The sequence below is a fragment of the Passer domesticus genome, chromosome Z (genome assembly GCF_036417665.1).
Source record: "Passer domesticus isolate bPasDom1 chromosome Z, bPasDom1.hap1, whole genome shotgun sequence".
In the NCBI taxonomy this organism is placed as follows: Eukaryota; Metazoa; Chordata; class Aves; order Passeriformes; family Passeridae; genus Passer; species Passer domesticus.
In genome coordinates, this window is record NC_087512.1 from 74,337,724 (window position 1) to 74,358,537 (window position 20,814).

The 20,814-nt window shown below is 51.4% G+C and overlaps 1 protein-coding gene and 2 long non-coding RNA genes across 6 annotated transcripts in view; 1 reads left to right on the top strand and 2 right to left on the bottom strand.

The window, feature by feature from the left end:
* Positions 1-94: 94 nt before the first annotated feature.
* On the bottom strand, positions 95-5,330 carry FOXE1 (forkhead box E1). Its single transcript, XM_064402676.1, has one exon. The coding sequence runs from the start codon at positions 5,328-5,330 to the stop codon at positions 4,437-4,439; it is 894 nt and encodes a 297-aa protein (XP_064258746.1). The 3' UTR covers positions 95-4,436.
* A 418-nt stretch (positions 5,331-5,748) lies between these two features.
* LOC135289236 (uncharacterized) lies at positions 5,749-14,832 on the bottom strand. Of its 4 annotated transcripts, none has more exons than XR_010352027.1 (3): positions 14,598-14,832; positions 14,405-14,510; positions 5,749-8,025 (listed from the first exon to the last, which is right to left on the bottom strand). It is a non-coding gene; the product is annotated as an uncharacterized LOC135289236 (long non-coding RNA). The 4 variants fall into 4 exon arrangements; XR_010352024.1 differs by lacking the exon at positions 5,749-8,025 and adding an exon at positions 10,708-11,970 and having other exon boundaries at positions 14,598-14,831; XR_010352025.1 differs by lacking the exon at positions 5,749-8,025 and adding an exon at positions 12,719-12,804.
* Positions 14,130-20,814, top strand: part of LOC135289234 (uncharacterized) — a 28,188-nt gene continuing 21,503 nt past the window's right edge. Inside the window, exon 1 of the long non-coding RNA XR_010352023.1 lies at positions 14,130-14,353. This is a non-coding gene — a long non-coding RNA (uncharacterized LOC135289234). The remainder of the gene's footprint in view (positions 14,354-20,814) is intronic.

Genomic DNA, 20,814 nt, shown 5'->3' on the forward strand with positions numbered 1-20,814 from the left:
TGGTGGAAGTTTGATACACCACCTGTGGCCTGGCCCTGCTGACCCATCCCTCCTCCTTTGCTCTGATGTCTTCAGCAACCCAGCAGACCAAAAAAAGCCAAGGAAAGACAGGGTGAAAAGCAATAGCAACCCATGTCACACATGTCTCTGTATGTCTCCCCGTCTCAGGAGTACAGGGAAGGCTTGAAAGAATAAACTCAGAGACACTTCATTGCAAACAATGCAAAGATTTATTTCCATTTCAAGTGAAGTAGGAGAGTAAATACAAAAAATTCCCCAAAAACCTCCAATACAGAATATAATGGTCTCCTAGGCTGTACAGTCCACTTCTTTCTCAAAGTCTGCTCAGGGCCTGACTATACCAGAACTTGGGCAGAAGAGGAACCAAGAGGCTCTGTCCTTTGAGGAACGAGCATTTTCAAGGCCCCTCTCTTTCCTATCAGTGCTCACATTTTAAGAGTTTCCTACAGGATTACAATCCAGATTTATTGGACTCTTCTGACAGAAATCAAAAGAGTAGTTTGAAACTTCGACTAACTTTGCTAAAAGGAAGGCTCTTGGATATTTACAATAAAACATACAGAAATATTTTTTTTCTTATTCTTGGTGGTGCCTGAGAATTACAAGCAACGTGCCAAACATTGAGATCCACATGTTTAACATATCCCCACGGCACAAGCATACACTGAGATCCAGTTGTCTAACATATCCCCTTGGCATATCCCCATATCCTCTCAGAGAGACCCAACCCCGTGGCTCCCCAAGGACACAACAAGTGTATTTTCCTGTCAGTGGTCAGGCAGTCCCATGACACACGTGGGCACAGTGGCAGTACATCTCAGTGCCATAAGGCACAGCCTGGACAGACCCACAGTGTTCAGCACACCCTTGGCACCTGAGCCTACAAAACAGCTCAGTGAGGTTGGAATAGCCACAAAACCACAGCAGTGCTGGTGGGAAGGGATTGCTGGAGTCTCCAGGCCTGCTGCAAGTGGGAGGTTGGAGCACTGCCAGCACTAGCAAAGGGCAGGTACAGCTTCATTTGGTTTTGCTTAAAAAAGCTCGAAGCATAGACCACCCCACAGAGATACAGAGTCCCTTGAATGGTCCCAGTAGCTCTTCACATTCTGACCAGGGCTTCTAGCTGTTTGTGACCAAAGTTTAAGCAGTTTTTGACCATGTCTCAGGTTCTCAATGCAGCAAGCTCATCACTGTACCTGCCGCAAAAAATTTACCATCTAGATATGCCCAGTTTCCCTAGTTTGTAGGTATAAAAAGATCTGGAGAGAAACAAGAACAAGCATCTAGACCTTCTCTGCAAATAACACACAACTGAACCTAGCCAATCTGTGCATTCTAAGTCACCAAGATCTGTCAGGCTTGTCCTTCAGACACTGAGTTTTGCTCCCTGAACTGCTTACAGATGCTATCTGAGTTCAGAAGCATCTTCCTCAAAACCTGTATCATCATTGGCAACCTTTTTTTAGAACTCTAAACTGGCATGAGGGCTGAAGCAGAGAACAAAATGAGAGGAACAAGGGCCATAAGACATCTGAACTCTTCACTCTCATGACCAGTGACAAGATTCATGGAGGCATGGAGGGAGTTTTAGGTTGGATATCACCCCAGATGGTGGCTGAGCACTGGAACCGGCTCTCCAGAGAGCAAGCAGCAAGCCTGACAGAGATCAAGAAGCTTTTGGACTATACTCTCAGGAACATGGTATGATTCTTGGGGTGTCCTGCACAGGTACAGGAGCTGGGCTTGATGATTCTGATGAGTCCCTTCCCACCCAGCACTGCTGGTTTCATAATTCTATGAAAATTATCTGGTCCACATTTGATAACTGCTTCTACAGGAAGGAAAGGCAGGCATTAAAAGGCAGGACATCTCTTCTCCCAGCTACTCTCAAATGAGCAAGAGGTTGGCATGGCTTGCTGTCAAAGTGACACAGTCCAGTCTTTGCAGGCAATGAAAGCAGAGCCAGCAGCTATCAAAAATGCTAGGAGCTGGCACAGGTGGTACAGGCACAGCTGGTACAGATCCTCTTCCAGATGGTGAAGGGAGAGTTGGGAGAGGTGTTAGCACAGCTGCTGGGGAGACCTGCCCCTGGCTGAAACAGCTCTCTCCAGGATGGCAGCAGCTTCTGGATGTGCCAGGACCAGGAAGAACAAGGAAGATACAACATACCTCTTCAGAAGGGATAGGAAAAGAAAAATCTGACTGACCTCAGCACACCAAAGAGTTGAGTGGTGCTTACACTTGCTGTCTGTGCTTGCCCCCGACTGGCTCCATACATGGAGCAGCCTCCCCAGCTCTGTGTACAGACAACAGCTTCCTGTGGTGCCACAGACAGGTCTACAGGCACACAGGGCAGTGCCATCAGGTCACTATCACCTCCCAGCCTAGACGCTGCTTCACCACATGCCATCCCTGACACTCTGAACCCCTGAATCCAAAACTCATCTCCTGCCTCACAGCCCTGCGGAAAGCAGACGTACAACTTCTCATGCCCACCTACTGCAGAGGGCTTGACTCTTCTCCATACCAAGCTGTGCTGTGAGGACACCCAACCACCTTCCTGCTCCACTCCATTTCCTCTCTCAAGTCCCACCTGGATATGTGGACCACAGCACCCACACAAAGCAAGAAAGCTGCCTCTACACAAATTTCATCCTGATGAGGACCTCACCTGAAAAATGCAGAACAGAAGATACAGGTGTCTTCATGGGATCAAAAACTCTTTGCAGCAAAGCACAGCAGTAGGACAAGAGACAGTAAACATGAAATGAGACTAGAGAAGTGCTACATGGAGGGTGCAAGGAGAAACTTCTCCCCACAAGGACAGCCAGGTTGCCCAAAGAGACTGCGCTGTCTCCATCCTTGGAGGTGATGAAGACTCAACTACATAGGGCTGAGCCTACTGGTCTGAGCCATAGCTGACCCTGATTTGGGTACCAGATTGGAACAGAAATTTCCCAAGGTCTTCTCCAACCTGAGTATACTGTGATCTATACCCTTCTCTGGTAAGGGAGACTCTGGTGTATGTGCGCCCTGTCTGCTCTTCCAAAGCTCCTGTCGAGGTTCTGGCTGCACTTCCTCGTTTCCTCTCCCCACACAAGGCCCCACCACACTGCAGGATCTTCTCACCAACCTCCTCCTGGCCCTGGATACACAAGTTCCCCACCTCTACGGGAAAAAGAAGCTGTGTAAGAAGACCTGGGTGCAGGGCTGTGTCAGCTCCCTCTATACCCACAGCCCAGGCAGAGCCCTGGGTACCCACTACTGCTCCAGACCCCTTTCCAGGGTGGTGAGATCTGTTGGGAGGGTCATGCTTGAGTTTCCCCACAGATCTAGTTTCAAGCTTCTGGCTCACAGACATTCCTATTAGTTGTTCCCTCTCCATATCTTTCTCCAGACTCTTTTCCATCCCTGTAAATCTTGAAAGTGGAGCAACTGAAGATGAAAAGGCACCATATCCTGCCTCCTGTGTTCCAGAAAGAAAAGTTTTCTACTATATATCCAATTTCTCTAGGCTACAGACAGATCTGGGCTGATCTTGGGATCAAAGTAATTTAGGCTGTAAGTACCTCTGCAGACCTCAGGATCAGGTCTCCACTCAAAACATGTCCAGATTCAGTGTTGTCTACGACTTCAGAGGCAGATCAGGCTCCATCGAATCAAGCTGGAAAGACCTCCAAGGGCAGAGGTCCCACAGCTTCCCTGTGTCCCTCTTCTAGGGGCTAGGCATGCTTATAGTAGAAATTTTTGTAGTTCTAATCCCACCACTGTTCCCACCCCTGCAGCACGGAGCACAACACCTCAAAGGACGTGACTTGATGCAGCCCTGGCATCCAAACCTTCTCCAGCCTTGGCCACACTGCTGGTGTAAAGCCTGGGGCTAAAGCAAGAGCCAGCAGGGACATGCCACCGCATCAGTGCCACACATTCTGCTTTGACAGCTTTGCCTGCACGAGGCCAGGGAATGATTCCTCCTGCCTCCCTCCTTCACCTCACCAACAGACATTTAATTCTCTTTAAAAAAAACCACATCAACAGCAGAGAGACTTTTAGACGTGAAATCTTCCTGGGTAGACCAGAAGGGGTCCGGTTGGGTGTGCCGGGAGAGTGGGAGCCTGGCAGGAAGCTTTGAGCACCTGCTCCAGGAAAGGCTGTAGAAGAAGAGACTGCTCGCCTCATCCAAGCACTTGGGAGTCCCTAGGACATTTCTGCCGAGAGCGGACAGGGCTGCACAGGACACCCAGGTCCCCAGGGCTGACTGCGACACTCCTCGCCAGGAAGCCTGGGCAGATGGCAGAATGCGTAGGCGCAGCCCAAGGTTCTTCAGCATCTTCCCGGGCAGCGCCGGGAGCAGCCGTGCCGGCTCCGCCGTCTCCCGGGCTCCGGTCCGCTCCGTCGGGCCTCTCCGGGAAAGGTCAGAGCGCCGGGACGAACCTGTCGGGGCCTCCAGGGTAGGTGCCGTGCCGCGGCGGGGGCTCGGCGGCGCTCAGCTGCCCCGCGGCGCCGTAGGCGTGGGGCAGCGGCGGGAAGGGCGCGGGGGAGCGGCGGCCGTAGAGCGCGGCGGGCCCGGGCGGAGAGGCGGGCAGAGAGGCGGGCAGCACCATGCGCCCCGACGGCGCGTACAGCGGCCCGGGGGCCCCGGGCGCGTAGGGCCCGGCAGCGGCGGGCAGCGGGGCGTAGGCGTGGGGCAGAGCGGCGGAGGGGCAGCCCTGCGCGGGGAAGGCGCTGGCGAAGGCGCAGGAGGCGGCGGCGGGCGCCGGGGACAGGGCGGCGGGGGGCGGCGGGGCGGGCAGCGGGAGGAGGCGGCAGGGAGCGGCGGGGCGCTCGGCGAGGAAGGCCGGGTAGGTGGAGAGGTCGCTGCGCTTGAAGCGCTTTCTGCGGCGGAGGAAGGACCCGCTCTCGAACATGTCGCGGGCGTGAGGGTCCAGCGTCCAGTAGTTGCCCTTGCCGGGGCGGCCGGGCTCCCGTGGCACCTTGACAAAGCAGTCATTGAGGGTGAGGTTGTGGCGGATGCTGTTCTGCCACTTGCGGGGGCTGTCGCGGTAGAAGGGGAAGCGCTCGGTGATGAAGCGGTAGATGCCGCCGAGCGTCAGTCGCCGCTCGGGCGCCTGCCCGATGGCCATGGCGATGAGGGCGATGTAGCTGTACGGCGGCTTGCCCCGCTCCGCCGGGCGCTTGCGGCGGCGCCGCCCGCCCCGCGGCCCCGCCGCCGCCGCCGCCGCCGCCTCCTCTCCGGGCGGCACCGCGTCCGCCTTCAGCGGCGGGGGCGGCGGCGGGGGTCCCGCTGGCAGCCGGCTCTCGGCTGTCATGTGGCCGGCGGAGCGGCTCCGCCCCGGGCCGAGCCGAGCCGAGCCGAGCCGAGGGAGCGCAGCGCGGCACGACCGCGGCTTTTATGCGGCGGTGTCCGGCGGCTCCGCGCCCGGGCGGCCGGCACTCCCCCTGCTACGCCCCGCCGCCCGGGAGGCGCGGGCAGGGCCGGGCGTGCCAAAGCGGGCAGGAGCAGCGCCCGGCCCGGCGCCCCCCTCCCGCCCCTCGCCGCTGCTCCCCGTGCCCAGCGCCCTCGGGGCGCCGCGGAGCCGCCGCCGTCGGGAGCGCACAGCTCCGGAGGACTGGCGGGCACCGAGCGAAGCTGGGTCGTCTCCGGGCTCCCGGTGCGGGTGTCCGGGCACGGCATTTCACGCGCCTCCCCGTAGGGCTGGCTGCCGTCGGGGCCGCTTGTGCCGGCGGCGGCGGGGAGGTGGCAGCGATGAGCGCTGTCCGAGGGCATGCTGCTGCCGTCCGCGCCGGACAGTCGGCCCCGGGCTACGTTGCCCAGGGAGCCCAACAATTCTTTGCGGAAATCAAGCTGTCGAAACAAATTAGGCTGGAAAAAAAGCACCCGGTGACAGATCTGCGTGGGGAGAGATAGTAAGTGCGGGCTTAGGCTACGCGGTTTGCTTGCCGAGCGCTATGTAGAATGCACTAAGGTTAGGGCCCTCCTAGCTGGTACCCAGCAGCGATTTGGCACAGGGCTAGGCTCCCGTGACCCCGGTTGACACTTGAGCTGACCTGCTTGTCCGTAATCCTTATGCCACAGGACCCCACAGGTCCACCATCCAACCAGGAAGGATGCCAGGCTCTCCACAGGCTGATGCTGGGACATACCTGCCAGCTGCCTCATGTTTGCTCAGATACTTGGGGCTGAGGGTCAGACCCCAGCTGAGCATGCCAGCTGGTGAGGAATGCTTGCCCAGGACTTGGACCCCTGTGACACATACCCACAGGCCTGGGGACAGCACAGCCTCCTCACCTGCTGGCATGATGGTCCTTGCAAGCCAGAATATAAAGGAGATGGCAGGACAGGACGTCCTAAAGGTGAGGTGGAAAGTGTGTGCAGGTGTGCAGAGGCAAGTGTGCATGGCAGGGTGCATGTGCATGGGGACATGGGTGTGCAAGGGCACTGGTGTGGGTGAGGATGTGAGTGAGAATTTGTGGGTGAGCCACAAGTCAAGTTTGTGTCAAGTTTGTGACAGGCAAGTGTGTGTACAAAACAATACCAGCACACACAGGTTTGTGGCTGGACCTGAGGCTTGCGTGTGGGCATGTCGGCAAGAAACAGATGTAGGCAGATGTGTGTGCAGAGAGGTGGATATGCACTGGTGCAGGTGCTGTGCATGGCTGTGCACCTGATCCTGCCCATGTCTTGGTGTCTCCTGCTAGTTCTTCCAGAACTTGAGTCACGAGTGCACTGCTGAATCTATCTTTATAGGAGAAGCTTTTCCAAAGCCCTCTTAGGCATTACACAAATTATTTTTTAAGGGAGAAAGGAGAGGTAAGAGCTGTTTATCCTAGTGAAACACAGCTTGCTTAGAGGTGTCCAGCAGAGTTGTTGAGCTGTTTATCTGCTTGGAGAAAAATCTGGTGTGTAGTCTGTGTGTGTGTATGTATGTGTGTTAGAGAGAGAGAGAGAGGATCCATTTCCATGCAGCAAACAAACCCCAGCCCTACTTTCCAGCTCAATAAGGGGCCCGGGAGTCACCAGCCACCTGCTTATCTCTGCAGCTTCCCAGCAATCTGGGAGATAGCAAAAAGTCCTGTGGAGCTAGCAGAATAAACCATGCATTTGCTATGGACCCACATGTGCGTATAGCATGTCCAGTAGCTGGATGCAGAAACTGGACAGAATTTCAAGTCACATGCTGTAGAGTTTGTGTCAAGAGAAAAAAAATAAACCTCCTGTACCAACACTCAAGTTCTTGAAGTCTGCACAGCAGACTAGGGTAGTATTACCCTGCACAAAACAAAACCCATCTCCTTCAGTATGAAGCTGCCTCATCAGTAATGCTCTGCCTTCTAGCTTCTGGGATGCTGCAGCTGGGAATAGATTTTCCTATCAGATGTTCCAAAAGGCAGTGCTGTAGTTCAGTAACCTCTGGGACTGTGTCTCTCTGTGCCATGCCAATTCCATGCCTCCAGAGGGCAAAGTCAGATCGTGCTTCGCTTTGCACTTGTAGAGGATGGGGAATGAAAGAGGTGTGTGCTGAACAGCTGCTTTTGCCCTCCCTGCTGGTGTTGAAAATCCTTTCCCAAGTAAGCACTTTCCTTGGCAGAGCCCGAAGCAGACTGAAATGGATACCCAAACAGCATGTGCTGGCTCTCGTCCCTTCTCCTTTCCACATCACACAGCTTAAACTGTGGTGCCAATATTTGGCAGTGAAGTGTTAGTTGTATAACATGGTGCCCTGGAGACTACTCTCAATCTGACATTATCATAAACCTGTTTAAAAACACTTTCAAGTCTCTACTTTGGGAGCAGGAGTATGTCTTGTGTTGAGCATTGGTGTCTCTTTTGAGTACCAGTTCCCATGGGGAGGGAACTATGGAGAACATGAAACTCCAACTAACCCTCTTGGATCTTAGACTGCAGATCTCCTCCATCTGTAAGTCAAGTGGTGCCTGTTGCTGGAGCAGAACAGTTGGTGTTTGTGTTTGTGAAGCATTGTTTTCTCTTTTGATTCCATCACGCTGCAAGAGGGACAAGAGTAAGTAAGATGGAAAACACCATGCATTGATTAAACATGTTCACAATGGAGTTCATAATACAATAAAAAATGTATGATATCTACATAATATTACCCATATGGAATCTATCACTTGAACTTTCTTTTGGTCTCTGTGCCAAAGTTTAGAGTTATAATTTTTTCTGTCTAAATTTCTCAGCTCAGAGCCTGCTGACACTAAGGTCTGCAGCCTTCAGCTGGGCAAAGCAGTCATTGATTGTGAGACCACTGCACTGCAGAGTTGTACCCTGCAGAAGGGCACTGTGCCTTGGCCTCTCAAAAATGGAGTTTGTTAGTACTGGTATCCGCTAGAGAATTACCCCAAACAAAATCCCATCTGCCTGGATCTCCAAGAGCAATTTCCACCCATGGAAAAAAAATCCACTTCACTCCCCCCGCAGTTGCCGTGTTACAAACCACACCACTGAGCTCCCTCAGGGGTAGAGTGTGGGGACACCCTGCTTTTCCTTAGTCCTATGACCTGAGCTGCTTCTTCCACTTCAGCCAGACAAAGGGAAGTGGACACTAAATGTGTGATCAGCCCCTTCATGTGCAGCACATTAATAGTTTTGTTTCTATGTCAGAATTCCTCTCTGAGGTGAGGAAAATTTTGCCTCTGTGTCCCAGGAACTACAGGGTTGCATTTAATGTGTTCCAAGTTAAAGGTCTGGCAAAATCAAAATCCCAGATCATATTGGCCGAATGCAAATGAAGTGAGAGCACATACCCATGGCACAGCCACCACTCCAAGCTCAGCTGTACCTGTCACGGAATGGCAGGTTTGGGGTTTTTACTGGCTGTGTGTTGGTGCCAGGACCTTGTAGAAGTGTGGAGAGCATCACAGCCAGACACCTCATGATATTTTGTGACAAGGTGCTTAGCCCTACCTGCAGTTTATGGGTACGATCTGAGAGGGGACCATAAACCTGAGCCTTTTGGAATAAGACAAGTGATGGCATGGCATTATTCATGCACTTTCAGAGCACGTTCCACAAAGAAGTATCCAGAGTGACTGTGCTTATGATATTTTGCATCTAACTGGAGTTCGTTCGTGGGAGACAAAAAGAGGGAGGTGATTGCATGGATTTTGGAAATACTTTGTGGATAGATTGTGGTGTGGGGACTAAGGTGAAACCTCTGAGGGAGAACTGATGTGCAGCTGGACATGGAGTATGACCACGTGGCAGAAGAGAGGCTGGAAAACAACATTCTACAAGGATACTGCATCTTTTCTCCAGCTGTTCACTTGCCTTGTCTAGTGGGGGCAGTTTCACTCTCCATCAGTGGCCTGGTTGTTTAGTATTGCTGCTGTTTTTCCAAATTTCTGCAGCTTCTCATCCCTTTGTTGAGTTTTCTATGGGAACTTGTGGCTGCAGCAGGGAAAGAATTGCTTGCTGAGAGGATCACACGGATATAGCCAGGATGTGGCTATATCCGTGTGATCCTCTCATGTGGGAGACTTGAGTTAGCTGTTGTGGTCATTATTCTGTAGAAAGAACCAAAACATCACGGTGGCTTTAAAATAGGCCATGTCTCAAGCCAGAAATTGGGGCAAGAGCCGTGGGCAGTCTTAGTCTCCATCCAGCATGGTTCCACCTAGGCAGGGCACCAAGCATGCTTGCCTGACAGCCCAGCAGCTCTCCTGGCTCCTGGGGGGAGCAGGACCTGCAGCAGGTGAGGTGCCACAGGGGAGGTGCAGGTGGGCAGGGCAGCCTGTCTCAGAGCAGAACACCACCTCTGGGCATTCCCTCAGAATGCTGCCCACTCTCTGCCCCACTCAGGAATTTGGTGCGAGCAGCATAATGGAAATAGGATTGGCCATCCAGCATGGGAGATGTGCAGGATTGGTGCTCTGGGGTGACGGTAGCGCTGAACTAGAGGGAGTGGCTGACACAAGGCCCCAGCCTAGAGGGACCACCACAAAGGGGAGCACGGGACTGCAGCAGTGCCTGTGTGCTGGTCCCAGCTGGGGCCCGGCTGCAGAGACTCCAGGGAATGAGGAATGCTGTGCATGGGGCTGGGCTCCGGCCAGCAGTGACTCCTGCAGCAAGTGAGCCACACTCCGTACTGGGTTTCCTGAGGAGCACAGCCTGTCAGGCAAACCCAGGTCTGTGCCAGCACTCCTGAACAGTTACACATGGAAACTTGCTGTGCACACTGGCAGTGAGGGCCTCGTTTAGCTAAGACATGGCGCCACAAAATGAAGCAATAGAAAACACCACATGTGATGTGGGCAGCAAGGAGCAGGCACCTTCTTGGTGGAAGCGGTGTGGATGCAGCCTGGGCTGGATGGGCCATGACACATTCGTTTGTTTTCCTGCTGAAGGAGAATTTAGAGTTGGTTTCCAAGAGAATAAGCTGCCCATTCTTGCCTTTGCATCACCAAGATAACACTGGGACTAGTGCAGATCAGTCAGATGCTTCAAAAAGGAGGAGCTGGCTTTTTCTGGAAACATGCAAATCAGAGTCAGGCTCTTCTATAAGCAGAAAATCACTTGCTATGCTTTTTGGGTGGGTGGTTTCTTGTTTTTTTTTTGTTTGGGTTGGTTGGTTTTTTGTTTTTGGGGTTTTTTTTGTTGTTGTTTTGTTTTGGGGTTGGTTTTTTTGTTGTTTTGTTTTGTTTTGTTTTTGTTTTTTTGGTGTTGGTTTGGTTTTTTTTTTGGTGTGCAGGTGTTAGGAAGTTTGCATGGCTCTTGCTCCCCTGAAGCCTGTGAATTTCAGCACCTCATGAAAATCTTCCGGATGGGTATCCTTGAATAGCCTGGGTATCTTTGAATAGCTGTCAGACACCCGTTGGCATGGAAATAAGTTCTATTTTGCCTATCAAATGCCCTATTTGGGCAGTCATTCAACAGTTTTGAGAGGCTGAATCTCTGGCAGGGTGAATATCTCCTACTCAGTATTTCCCAGGTACCCTGCTGGGACCTGGTCTGCACTGCTGGCTCACAATAGATGGCACTGGCACCTGGCAGAAGCTCCTGCTGAGGGCCCACAGGATCAGAAAGACCCTGAGGCTTGTGCACAGGAAGTGTTACCTGATGACGATTTTTTTTAAGACAAATTACTATTTGCCAGAGTAGTAATTCGGCCCTCTTCACAGTTACTTGTGAAACCTGATGCTTGATAGAAAATTATAGAATACAGCAGTTTAGAGGGAATTATTAATTGCTTGCTTTGGAAGCTGGGAATTAACTATTTAAGTGTAATTATTTAATTAATTGCCATATTGTGAGCAAAATCCATTAGCAAAAATCCTGGTTTACTTCAATAAGCTATGTGGAAATAAGTATTCTTTTTTTTTTTTTTTTCTTTATTGCAGACAGAACCACATTGTCCTGGACACTGGCTTTTTCTAACTCTCAGGTGGGATGAAGGGACAGGTCATTTTGGCCAGACTGTAGAGTTAAGAGGTAAATTTCCCAGTGCAGGTTAGAGAAATTTCTTGGTGTTCTTTGTTGGCAGCGTTCTTCGTGTTGTTTCACCCAAATATGGATATTTAAAACTCTAACAAATTGCAGTGGCAATGCCCTGTAATTTACTAACCAGTTCCCCGTCCCAAGACATGCTGTGCACTGTGGCTCTTGCAGAGCACTTGCTTGTGGTCACAGACACTGCATCAGCCAAGGAGGGAGAAAAAGGGGAGCAAAGGCCTTGGGAGCTAGTAGATGGGAGCAGTGGTGTAAGACTGGGAGCACATGAAGGAGGGGAAAGAGAAGTACCGTGGAAAAGCAAGGAATGTGGAGAGGAAGGGTTGGGGGTGGAGCTGGAAGAATATGAAGAGCCTTTGCTGAAACACTAGTTGGGAGGTTTGTTTTTGTGGAGAGAATCTTGTACGAGTAGATGGGAAAAAAGTTCACTTAAGTTTTGGTTCCTCTAGGTCTTGGTCTGGAATCAAATATTCGCAGCATCACTTTGGTACAAGAAAAAAAAAAAAAAAAAAAAAAAAAAAAAAAAAAAAAAAAGCAATGTCAGAGCTTTCTTGGACTGGTCTATACAGACAACGAAAAGGCGCTTTTTTTTTTCTTTAAACCAAAGTAAATCACTGAATAAACTGTATTACTGAGCATTATTAAACAAAACACTTGTTGCCCTTCCCTGGAAGCTGCAGCTTTTAGCACGCTTTGCGTGACTCCACTCGATAACAAAAATAAGCTGTTTCAGTAGGTCGGTTCAGGCACCCAGCCCTTTTGTGTGCCCAGTTTGTGACTCATCTTCGGGGCTTTCTGGGGAAGCCCTTAGCGACAAAACAGGTCAGAGGCAGAGCTGGGGAGCAAAGACTTGGGGTCAGAGCCTGCAGCAGGGATTGCAGCCAGAGACAAAGGCACAGCCACGGCGTGGCCCTGCGGCTGGAAGCAAATCCCCCAGCTTGGAAATAGCTCCCAGTTAACGCTGAGCAGCCTCTCTGGGCTCTTTCCTGGCCTTGGGCACAGCCGGGCGGATGCCCAGGCCGGCGAGCGTGTGTCAAGCACTGATCGAGGAAAGAAAAGTTGTACTGAAAAAGGCAAAAGCGCTGCAGCGTTGTGTGCGAGCGATTGCCCGAGCCGCGGAGAGCTGAGCACCGCCGGGTGCCGAGCCGCGCCGAGCCGAGCCGAGCCGCGCCGAGCCGAGCCGAGCCGCGCCGAGCCGAGCCGAGCCGAGCCGAGCCGAGCCGGGCTCCGCCGCTGCCGCCCATGCACTCCGCTGCCGGGGGGTGCGCTGAGCGGGGATCCGCAGGATCCAGCGCTACCCCGCTGTAATTCCATGCCTGAGGCATGTAAATAGTCTTTATTTAAAAAACAAAGTGTAAAGTGGGGATAGTTTGAGTTTATTGGCGCTGGCAGATAAAATCTGAATACTTTTACAAAGAGCCCCTGTTTTTTTTCCCTAGGCCCCTTTGTTCTCATTGCCACTCTCTGACCCTTTAGCAATCACCATGGTAATTACCAAGTAATGCCCTATTTACAAGTACCTTCGGAAATCTGCTGGAGTTTTGCTTGAGGCTGTAACAAAAAATGTCTCTCCCCAGATGAGAAAAAAATGGGTTCTTTCTCAAATTCAAGCTTTTTTTTTTTAATTTTTTTTTTTTTTTTAGGCAAGACTGAAAAGGCAGTGAATAGCTGACATCCTGCTGAAGTTAACAGATTTGTGGGGATTTACACAAGATAAGCATCTGGCCAGCGTTTGCCTGCGGCAATATCTCTAACCAAAAGTGTGTAGGTCGCGGTAATCTGGAGAGAAAGAAGTGTTTTTAAGTTTTGCGCTGCTAATAAAAATAGGCAGTGCACTGCATGTATTTCCGGGGACAGCAAAAAGTTTCAGAAATCTCTTTGTGATTTCGGACAGTCTTACTTGTTCTGTGGCCAGTCCGTATTTCTCTTGTGAAGCCTGTGCCACGGGACAGGTTTCCCAAAGAGATGGTGGGATTTCTGTCTGTCGGACTTTTTTAAATTTTACTTGGTCATGGCCCTGAACAAGTTGATCTAACTTGGGGCATAACCATGCTTTAAGTTTTTGTTGGAGAAGAAACTTTGTCATTTCTGCAGTTCTCTGTTCATGTGGTAAAGCCACGATTTCCAGGAGTTTCTCTCAAATCAGCTCAAGTCCTTTCAATGATACAGGAAAGTGATTTGAGAACACAAGCAAAGGACTTCTCAGAATGCCAGGTGCTCAGGTTTTCTTTCTTCCGGCTGGCTCTGACAATTTTGCTTATGCAGTTTGGGTATTCATATGCAAATCACAGATTTGCCGACCGCGCTGGACCATTATCAGAAAACAGATCTTACAAGTGATTTAACAATCACTTCCAGGATCATTTCATGTATTGGATCTGGAAGGGGAAGCAGAGTGGCATCATTTTGAGACTTTTAGGACTCCCTTCCCTTTACTGTGCTGTGAGACAATGCGGTACTTGCTATGTGAGAGTGGCTGGGATCGAGTTAATTTCTTCAGCGGTGGCTAGTATGGGGCTATGTTTTGGATTTGTGCTGAAATAAGTGCTGGTAACACAGGAATGTTTTTGTCGCTGCTGAGCAGGGCTTAAACAGAGCCCAAGCTTTTGCTGCTTCTCACCCACCGGACGAGAGAGGGGGCTGGGGGTGCGCACGGAGTTGGGAGGGGATGTAGCCTGGATATCTGATCCCGGCTGACCCAAGGGATATCCCACAGCATATGGTGTCATGCTCAGCGTGAAAAGCTGGGGGAAGAAGGAGGAGGCGGGGGGAGGTTCGGAGCAATGGCGTTTCTCTGCCCAAGTCACCGTCAGGCGCGACGGGGCCCTGCTTCCAGGCCGAACACCTGCCTGCCCGTGGGAAACGGTGAATTAATTCATTGTTTTGCTTTGCTTGTGTGTGTGGCTTTTGCCTTACCTATTAAACAGTCTCTATCTCAGTTTTCTTGGTTTTGCTCTTCCAGTTCTCCCTCCTATCCCACCGGGGGGAGTGAGCGAGCAGCTGCGGGGGACTCCATTGCTGGCTGGGGTTAAACCACAAGAGAGTTTTAAAAAAACAGAGAACAAGGGAGAGGTGGACATTTAAATGTGAAAATAATTTTTTTCAATACCGTCTTCCTGCAAGAAGTGTTTATTTAGATGCGAACGCAATAAAAGGTCTGGGACAGGCTAAGATCTGCTTCCAGTAAGTGAGGAGAAGACCCTCTGGTCTCGACAAGGCGCTAAACACGGGAGGTACAGGCCTGGCCTCTGCAGTCAGCAGAAAGAGGGGGCCTCCAGAAGTACCTCCACCCTAAAGGCAGGAGATCACAGCTGAGCTCGGTGCGGCCTCCCTGGTGCTCAGAGAGAAAAAACAGGGCAGTGCAGCACATGGTGCCCGCGTCCCCATTCCTTCCTGGGGCCTCGCTGGTCATTCAGGGGACACCCCCCTCTGGGGTGTGGAGCAATGGACCATGGCAGCGAGGGGGAATAAGCCAAAGAAGGGGAGCTTTGGTGCATCCCTTGGCTGGAGCTGCCAGCCCAGTGCTGTCAGCGACGCTGTGCCATGCTGAGGGCTCAGCTGTGGTGGAGAGATGGGGTGGCTCTTGCTGGTTCACTGCAAATAGCTGAGCACCAAAGGTAATTTCTTTCATTTGCCTCTTACACATCCTGAATGGGGCGTGTCAGTTTTTTCTCCTCAGAACTAGTCTGGGCAACACTGAGAGAGGAGTTGAAAAAATCAGAGCTAATCCTGCAGGAATGACTCATTCTGGCATAGAATTTGCAGAGCAAGATGAGAAGTTCAGGTAAAACAAAGGGAAATGGAGTCTGTAGTAAAACTCTGTGGTTTGGAGCACGACAGTTAAACTGCTACAAAGTCAAAGTTGGAAACCCCCTCCCAACAAATTGCTGAACTCAAAACCTTGGCAATGTCTGGAGCAAGTCAATATTCAAGCACGCTAGCTGCAGAAACTGAAGCTCTTTCCCATGGGACCTGTAAGTCGGATTGCTAATTACCATGGGTCTGGAAAACAATTACTATTATTTCATCATTATTTTTAATTAAACACAAATAAAGCAATGTCCTTTTAAAGTTGGACTTTGAAATATTTTCTCCATTTTTTTAGCCAGGATTACCCTGGCCAAGTCCAAACAGAGAAGCACTGGAATTCTGACAAAGGTTTAAGGTAATTTTTAACCAGATATCTCTAGCAAGGACAGTAGAGTAGTTGGAGTGAAAGCACAAGCCTAGCCTAAATATCTGGGCCCAGGAAAAGAAGGCTGGATTTCTAGAAGGTATAGTAGACATAGGAATAATTTTCCCCTGAGTCCTTTCACAAGTCTTTTAACTACTTTAGCTTGCTTTCTTCACCTGCTATCTTTGCAGACACACCCACCAGATTGCAGACCAGTAGCTCAAGAGAGCACACCTCCAGAGCGTGGATTAGAGAAAGCAATTTTTTCATTATTATAAAACATTTCACCTTGTAAAATAAAAATGTTAGTGTGGTTACAGCAAAAAAGCTAAAGCATCGGGGAGCCACAGAGGACAATTGTCCATCCCTGCCTCTCCCACTCGTTAGTAGCGATGTGACACTTGCAGGAGAGGTGTACTTAGGTGAGGATAAAGACTAAGTTTTCAAGGAAGATGTTTGTAAAATGCCCAGAACACTGGCAGAAGTGTGGCGGCCTTTCAGTGGATGGAGGTCCTGTTCTACAAGCCAGGGTGGGACAAAGCTGCTGCCCTTTGTGGACAGACCAGCCGAGGCCTGCCGGGCCTCTGGGTGCTTGTGCCTGGCAGGCAGTGAAATGCCGGAGTCGCTGTGCCACGGCTTTGGCAGCAACAGCTTGTGTCTCGCTGCCCTTCAGACTTCGCCGTGGGCAGGTCTCAGCTGCAAAAGGGTCTCTGGAAGCAGCAAACAAGGGACAGGGCTTGCTGGAGCTGCAAGCCCACCCAGGGCCCAGTGGGGCTGGGGCCAGTGCAGGCTGGGCTGTGCCTCCGGCCGGGCTGCTGTGCATGCCGCCGCATTCTCCCGAGGATTAGCCCTGCGAGGAATGTGGGGCTGGAGGAATGTCCTCCCGGTGCAACCTGAAACCCTCGGTCTGACACAGCCTGAAAAACAGGGTGGGTTGTGGCAGCGCCCTGACCCCTGGCTCCCAGGCTGCGGGTCATGGGAAATGCTTTCTGGGGTCGGAACCGGACTGGAGCAGTGGCCTTGCATGCTCCATGGCTGGGGTGGAAGCAGCATCCCCCAGGAGCAAAGGACCTCAGGTGAGGGCACTGTTGGCAGGCTTGGACTCGTCTCCCAGTACATTCTGCCACTTTCTGTGGCACCAAGGTCCTCTGCCCCTACAGAGCGAGCTGGGCAGTGGTTATGGGGAATTGGGTTTTTTTTTATTCAACACTCTGGGGCTTGAGGGTTCTTTCCTCTCCCTCTTAGACCCAGCTGCTTGGCACAGCTGTCAGTGTAGACGCTGACCCAGCTCTGGAGCCACCAGTGCTCTTGTCAATGTGGCACCAGGAGGTGTGTGCTGCTGTGTGCCCTTTTCTACAACACCCCTTGGGCAAAGAGGGTGTAACTGTGGCCAGGAAAGCCATGTTAGATCATGTTGATCTTCTAAGGCCATCTGGCAAATCCAAAATAAAACTCAGTCCACATATGATGCTCATCTCAACTGATTCCTTCACAGAGCTCAGCCTCTTCCCACATTGCTTGCTTCAGAGACAGACCACAGTTGTTTTTCTGGTCCCCAGCCTTCCTCTAGCACCAGGTGTCACACAGCTTGCACAGCAGTCAGATGGTGCTGCCGCACCTCTCTGCCAAGCGAGCGAGGGGTGTTTCAGCACTGCACGAGTCTCCAGGGCCAGGGCTGGGTGTGGATGTATCATATCTCGTGCGGCTGCTGTGCACAAAGCTGTTTTCCAATGAGCTCATGGCAGGGTCAGTGCCAGAACAGGGGCAAACGGAGCGTAAAGAGGGTTTGCACCCACATGCTGGCCCCATGCAACCTGTGTTTGGTAACTGGGACTTAACTCCTGATCAAATTCCTGCCAGGTTATTGCTCAAACTCCTTGTAGGGGCAGGAGCTGTGCGCACTAGGTGAAGGCATTTGGCCTCATGCAGCTACACAGCAATATCTTTTCTGGCAGCTGCTGCTTTGGGGTTTTTCCTTCTCCTTATCTGGAGGGGCTGCCAGACCCCTATGCAATGACTGGGGATCCTCTTCCCTTATGGGCACATTCCTGGCAGCACCCAGCTTTTCCTGTGGCTAACCCAGCAGATAGTTCGTCCTGCTGCATGAAGCAGAGACTTAGGAACTAGTCCAGCATTAAATATCCTGGGACCCTAAAGCTCAGAGCTTCCTTGTAGTCCTGTTTGATGTAGCCATATGAGATCTCTCAGCTGCCCGGCTCTTGTCTGGGAAGCCAAACCAAGCCAACCAAGGCAAAAGCCCAGCTAATAGTTTAGAGACCCTGGATATAGAAAGTTGCACTGTTGGCTCATGATTTTTGTGAGCCCACCTGCAGACCTTTTGCACTACAAAGACCTGGGGGCAGGTAAACCTGCAGAAGCAGGTAGGAAGTCAAAGAAGGAAGGAAGCTTTGAGGGCACCACAGAAGATCCACAGCAGACTCAGGGAGTGCCATTTCTGTCATGGTAGATAGAAGGAACAGTGCAGTTCTCCATTCCTTGAAATACAGACAAAAGTTGTTGCACATGGCTGTGTGCTCTGGGATGACCCTGCCCCTTGAGCGGTGAGGTTGGACCATGTGACTTCCAACCCATCTGAGACTCTGTGAATTTGGAGTACCAACCAGCACAGGTGGCCCTGGGACCTGCTGGTGACTGGAGCAGCTGGACTGAGCTGCCCCCTTACATCCGTGGCCCCAGGCATGCCAAGCACTGCCAAGGAGAAGTGGAGGCTGGCTCATACTGATGAGCAGAACAAAGCCTGATGGGGCTGGGGGCACAGCTGCAGAGAGCCTGAAGCAATAGAAGGGGATGGCCCCCAGAGGCCTCGGACAGGTCTTCCAGGGCAGATCATTGTTCTTTTGCTCTGCCCTCTTTCCTTTACTGTTAATAAAATGATCTACATCAAAAGCATGGCATCAAAAGCAAGGCATCACCTTCCCTTTTCATCCTGTCTTCCCTCGCTTGCAAACCAACAGAGCAGCAATGGCTGTGGGATTGCAATGAACAGTTTTCCATCTCTTGCGTCTTATGTCCCAAAGAGCCTGAAACCTGCAGGTTTTCACCCAAGATCCCCAGCCAATTCCTGGCATTATCCTGAGCACATATTCCTTCTGTTCAGCTCCTGTTTCCTTTCTGTGAACCAGTGATAATGGCTTCCCTTGTCTTTCCCCAAGAAGGTCTGGCACACTGGGCAGGTACTAGGTAGGAAACACCTGCATCCAAACCTCACACTGACTCATTACCACTCAGGCCCTAAAAATGTTCCCGCACAGCAGACTTTTCTCCCAGAACCTTTCCCAGCCTTCTAGGCATTAAGCATAAGATGGCACAGTGCCGGAGGAAGACACAGTACTTTCCTAAAAGGTGCCTGAGGTTCTTCTCTGTTTTTTTTTTTTTGGTTTTCATCATATTCCATTTCTTTGATTTTTTTTTCCCCTTCATTTGTTTTGGAAGCCTAGAGGGCTTTCAGGAGAGGTCACTTAGGGAAAGAGGCCACAGAAAGGCAGACATTTCTTTCTGGTTTTCTTCTGAGTCAGAGTAGGAGGTTTGGTGCAGAAGTTTTATGGAGGGACTTGGGATATATGTCTGCTGCTCAAATTACTCTCTTGGTCCAATAATGGAAGCACATGAAGCTTGTAGGCACATCACTTCTCCGAGGCAGCTATACCCTGTATCATGGTGCAGAGCAGCTCCTGGGCAGATGGAAAGCACGTTACCACTATTTGAAATCCTGGGGCTGGGCTGGGAAAGAGCACCTGCTCCCAGTGCTCAGAGCAGGTTCACTGGGGTGCCTAGCCCCTGCAGCCCACAGGTGTCTCCCCCACCACTGGCAGGAAGGAGGACTGGAAGACACTTGAGCTGCCAGGGCTTCTGGCCTTGTGGGTGGCTGGGACCCCACCGTGGGCTGTGCTGTGTGCTGCTCTGGGTCTGGAGGAGCTCCTGCCTCTTTCTGGCAGGACCTTCAGTCACAGCCAGAACAGCACAGGGCTCTGGGGGGGTCACCTGGCAGCCACAGCTGCCCCTGCCAGAAGAGATCCATTGTGCCTGGCTTGCTCAAAGGACTTCTGGAGTTCTGTAAATGAAACCGCCAGTGCATGAAATATGTAAATACTCTTCTGAGCAGTGATGCTGACCCTTGGTCCCTCTTTCTGGCCCACTGATCTTTAAATAGCTTAGCCTTAATGGAAGGGTCTGACACCACCTTCTTATGCCCTCCCACTAAGAGGGCAACATGTAGCCTGGAGGAGCAAGAATTGCTCTGTAAAGGGGGAAGGTGGGAAAGGGTTGTCCATGGGCAGAGAAGGAATTGGCATGGGGGGCCCAGTCCATGCAGTTTAGGAGTGCTGGGTTTAGGAGGGAGAGTGCTCACCCTTTGGGAGGAGGAGCAGGAGTACCCTGGGGTTGGTGTATGCGAAATTTCCACTGCAGACATATTTCTGAGTTCTCCATTGCCCAGCAGAAGCTGGGTCCACGTGTCTGCTCACACCAAGAGTCCCTCGGGCACCATGTGCCCCAGCAGCTGCAGGGGAAAATGCCTGGTTTGGGGCTGGGCTGGGCTCTGGCAGGGGAATGTTTGCACAGATCAACGCCTGAGCTTCATCCCCTGTGTTCAGGCTACATTACCAGCAAGCTGCTGAGTAACTTCTGGGTAGCATGAAACAATATTTCCCAAACCAGCCCTGCCCATGATTCATCAGAAGAACTCTTATCTTGATCGTTCAAAAGCTTTTGTCATTTAAATGAAGGAACAACTTCCTGCTGGCTGGATGGGCGATTACCCAACACAAACTGCAGACATTCAAAGGGATGTGATCCTGTGATCCATTAGTTGGCTGAGGGCTATTCTTCAGCCCAAGAGCCAGGATAATCCTAGGTGGGAACATCCACAAAGGGGTCAGCTGTTAAAGGAATTTAAGTTCCTTTACATTGGCATCTAGAGCCCCGCTGGGAAGCTGAACCCTATGGAAGACCTCCCGTGACCTTTTTCACAAGTCTTGGGGGAAGGCTTCTAAATCACTGAGGCACGTCTGAAGGCTTCGCTCTCTGTTTTCTCCATCACTGGGCTTTCAAACAATTGCATCCTTGTCACACATTTGTCAAAGAGAAAGGGGGAGATGAAGAAAGAAATTTCAATAGTCTCAGGGCTTTGCTT

Excerpts from the sequence above, each read along its gene's own strand:
- FOXE1 (XM_064402676.1), bottom strand. The coding sequence starts at position 5,330 with ATGACAGCCGAGAGCCGGCTGCCAGCGGGACCCCCGCCGCCGCCCCCG.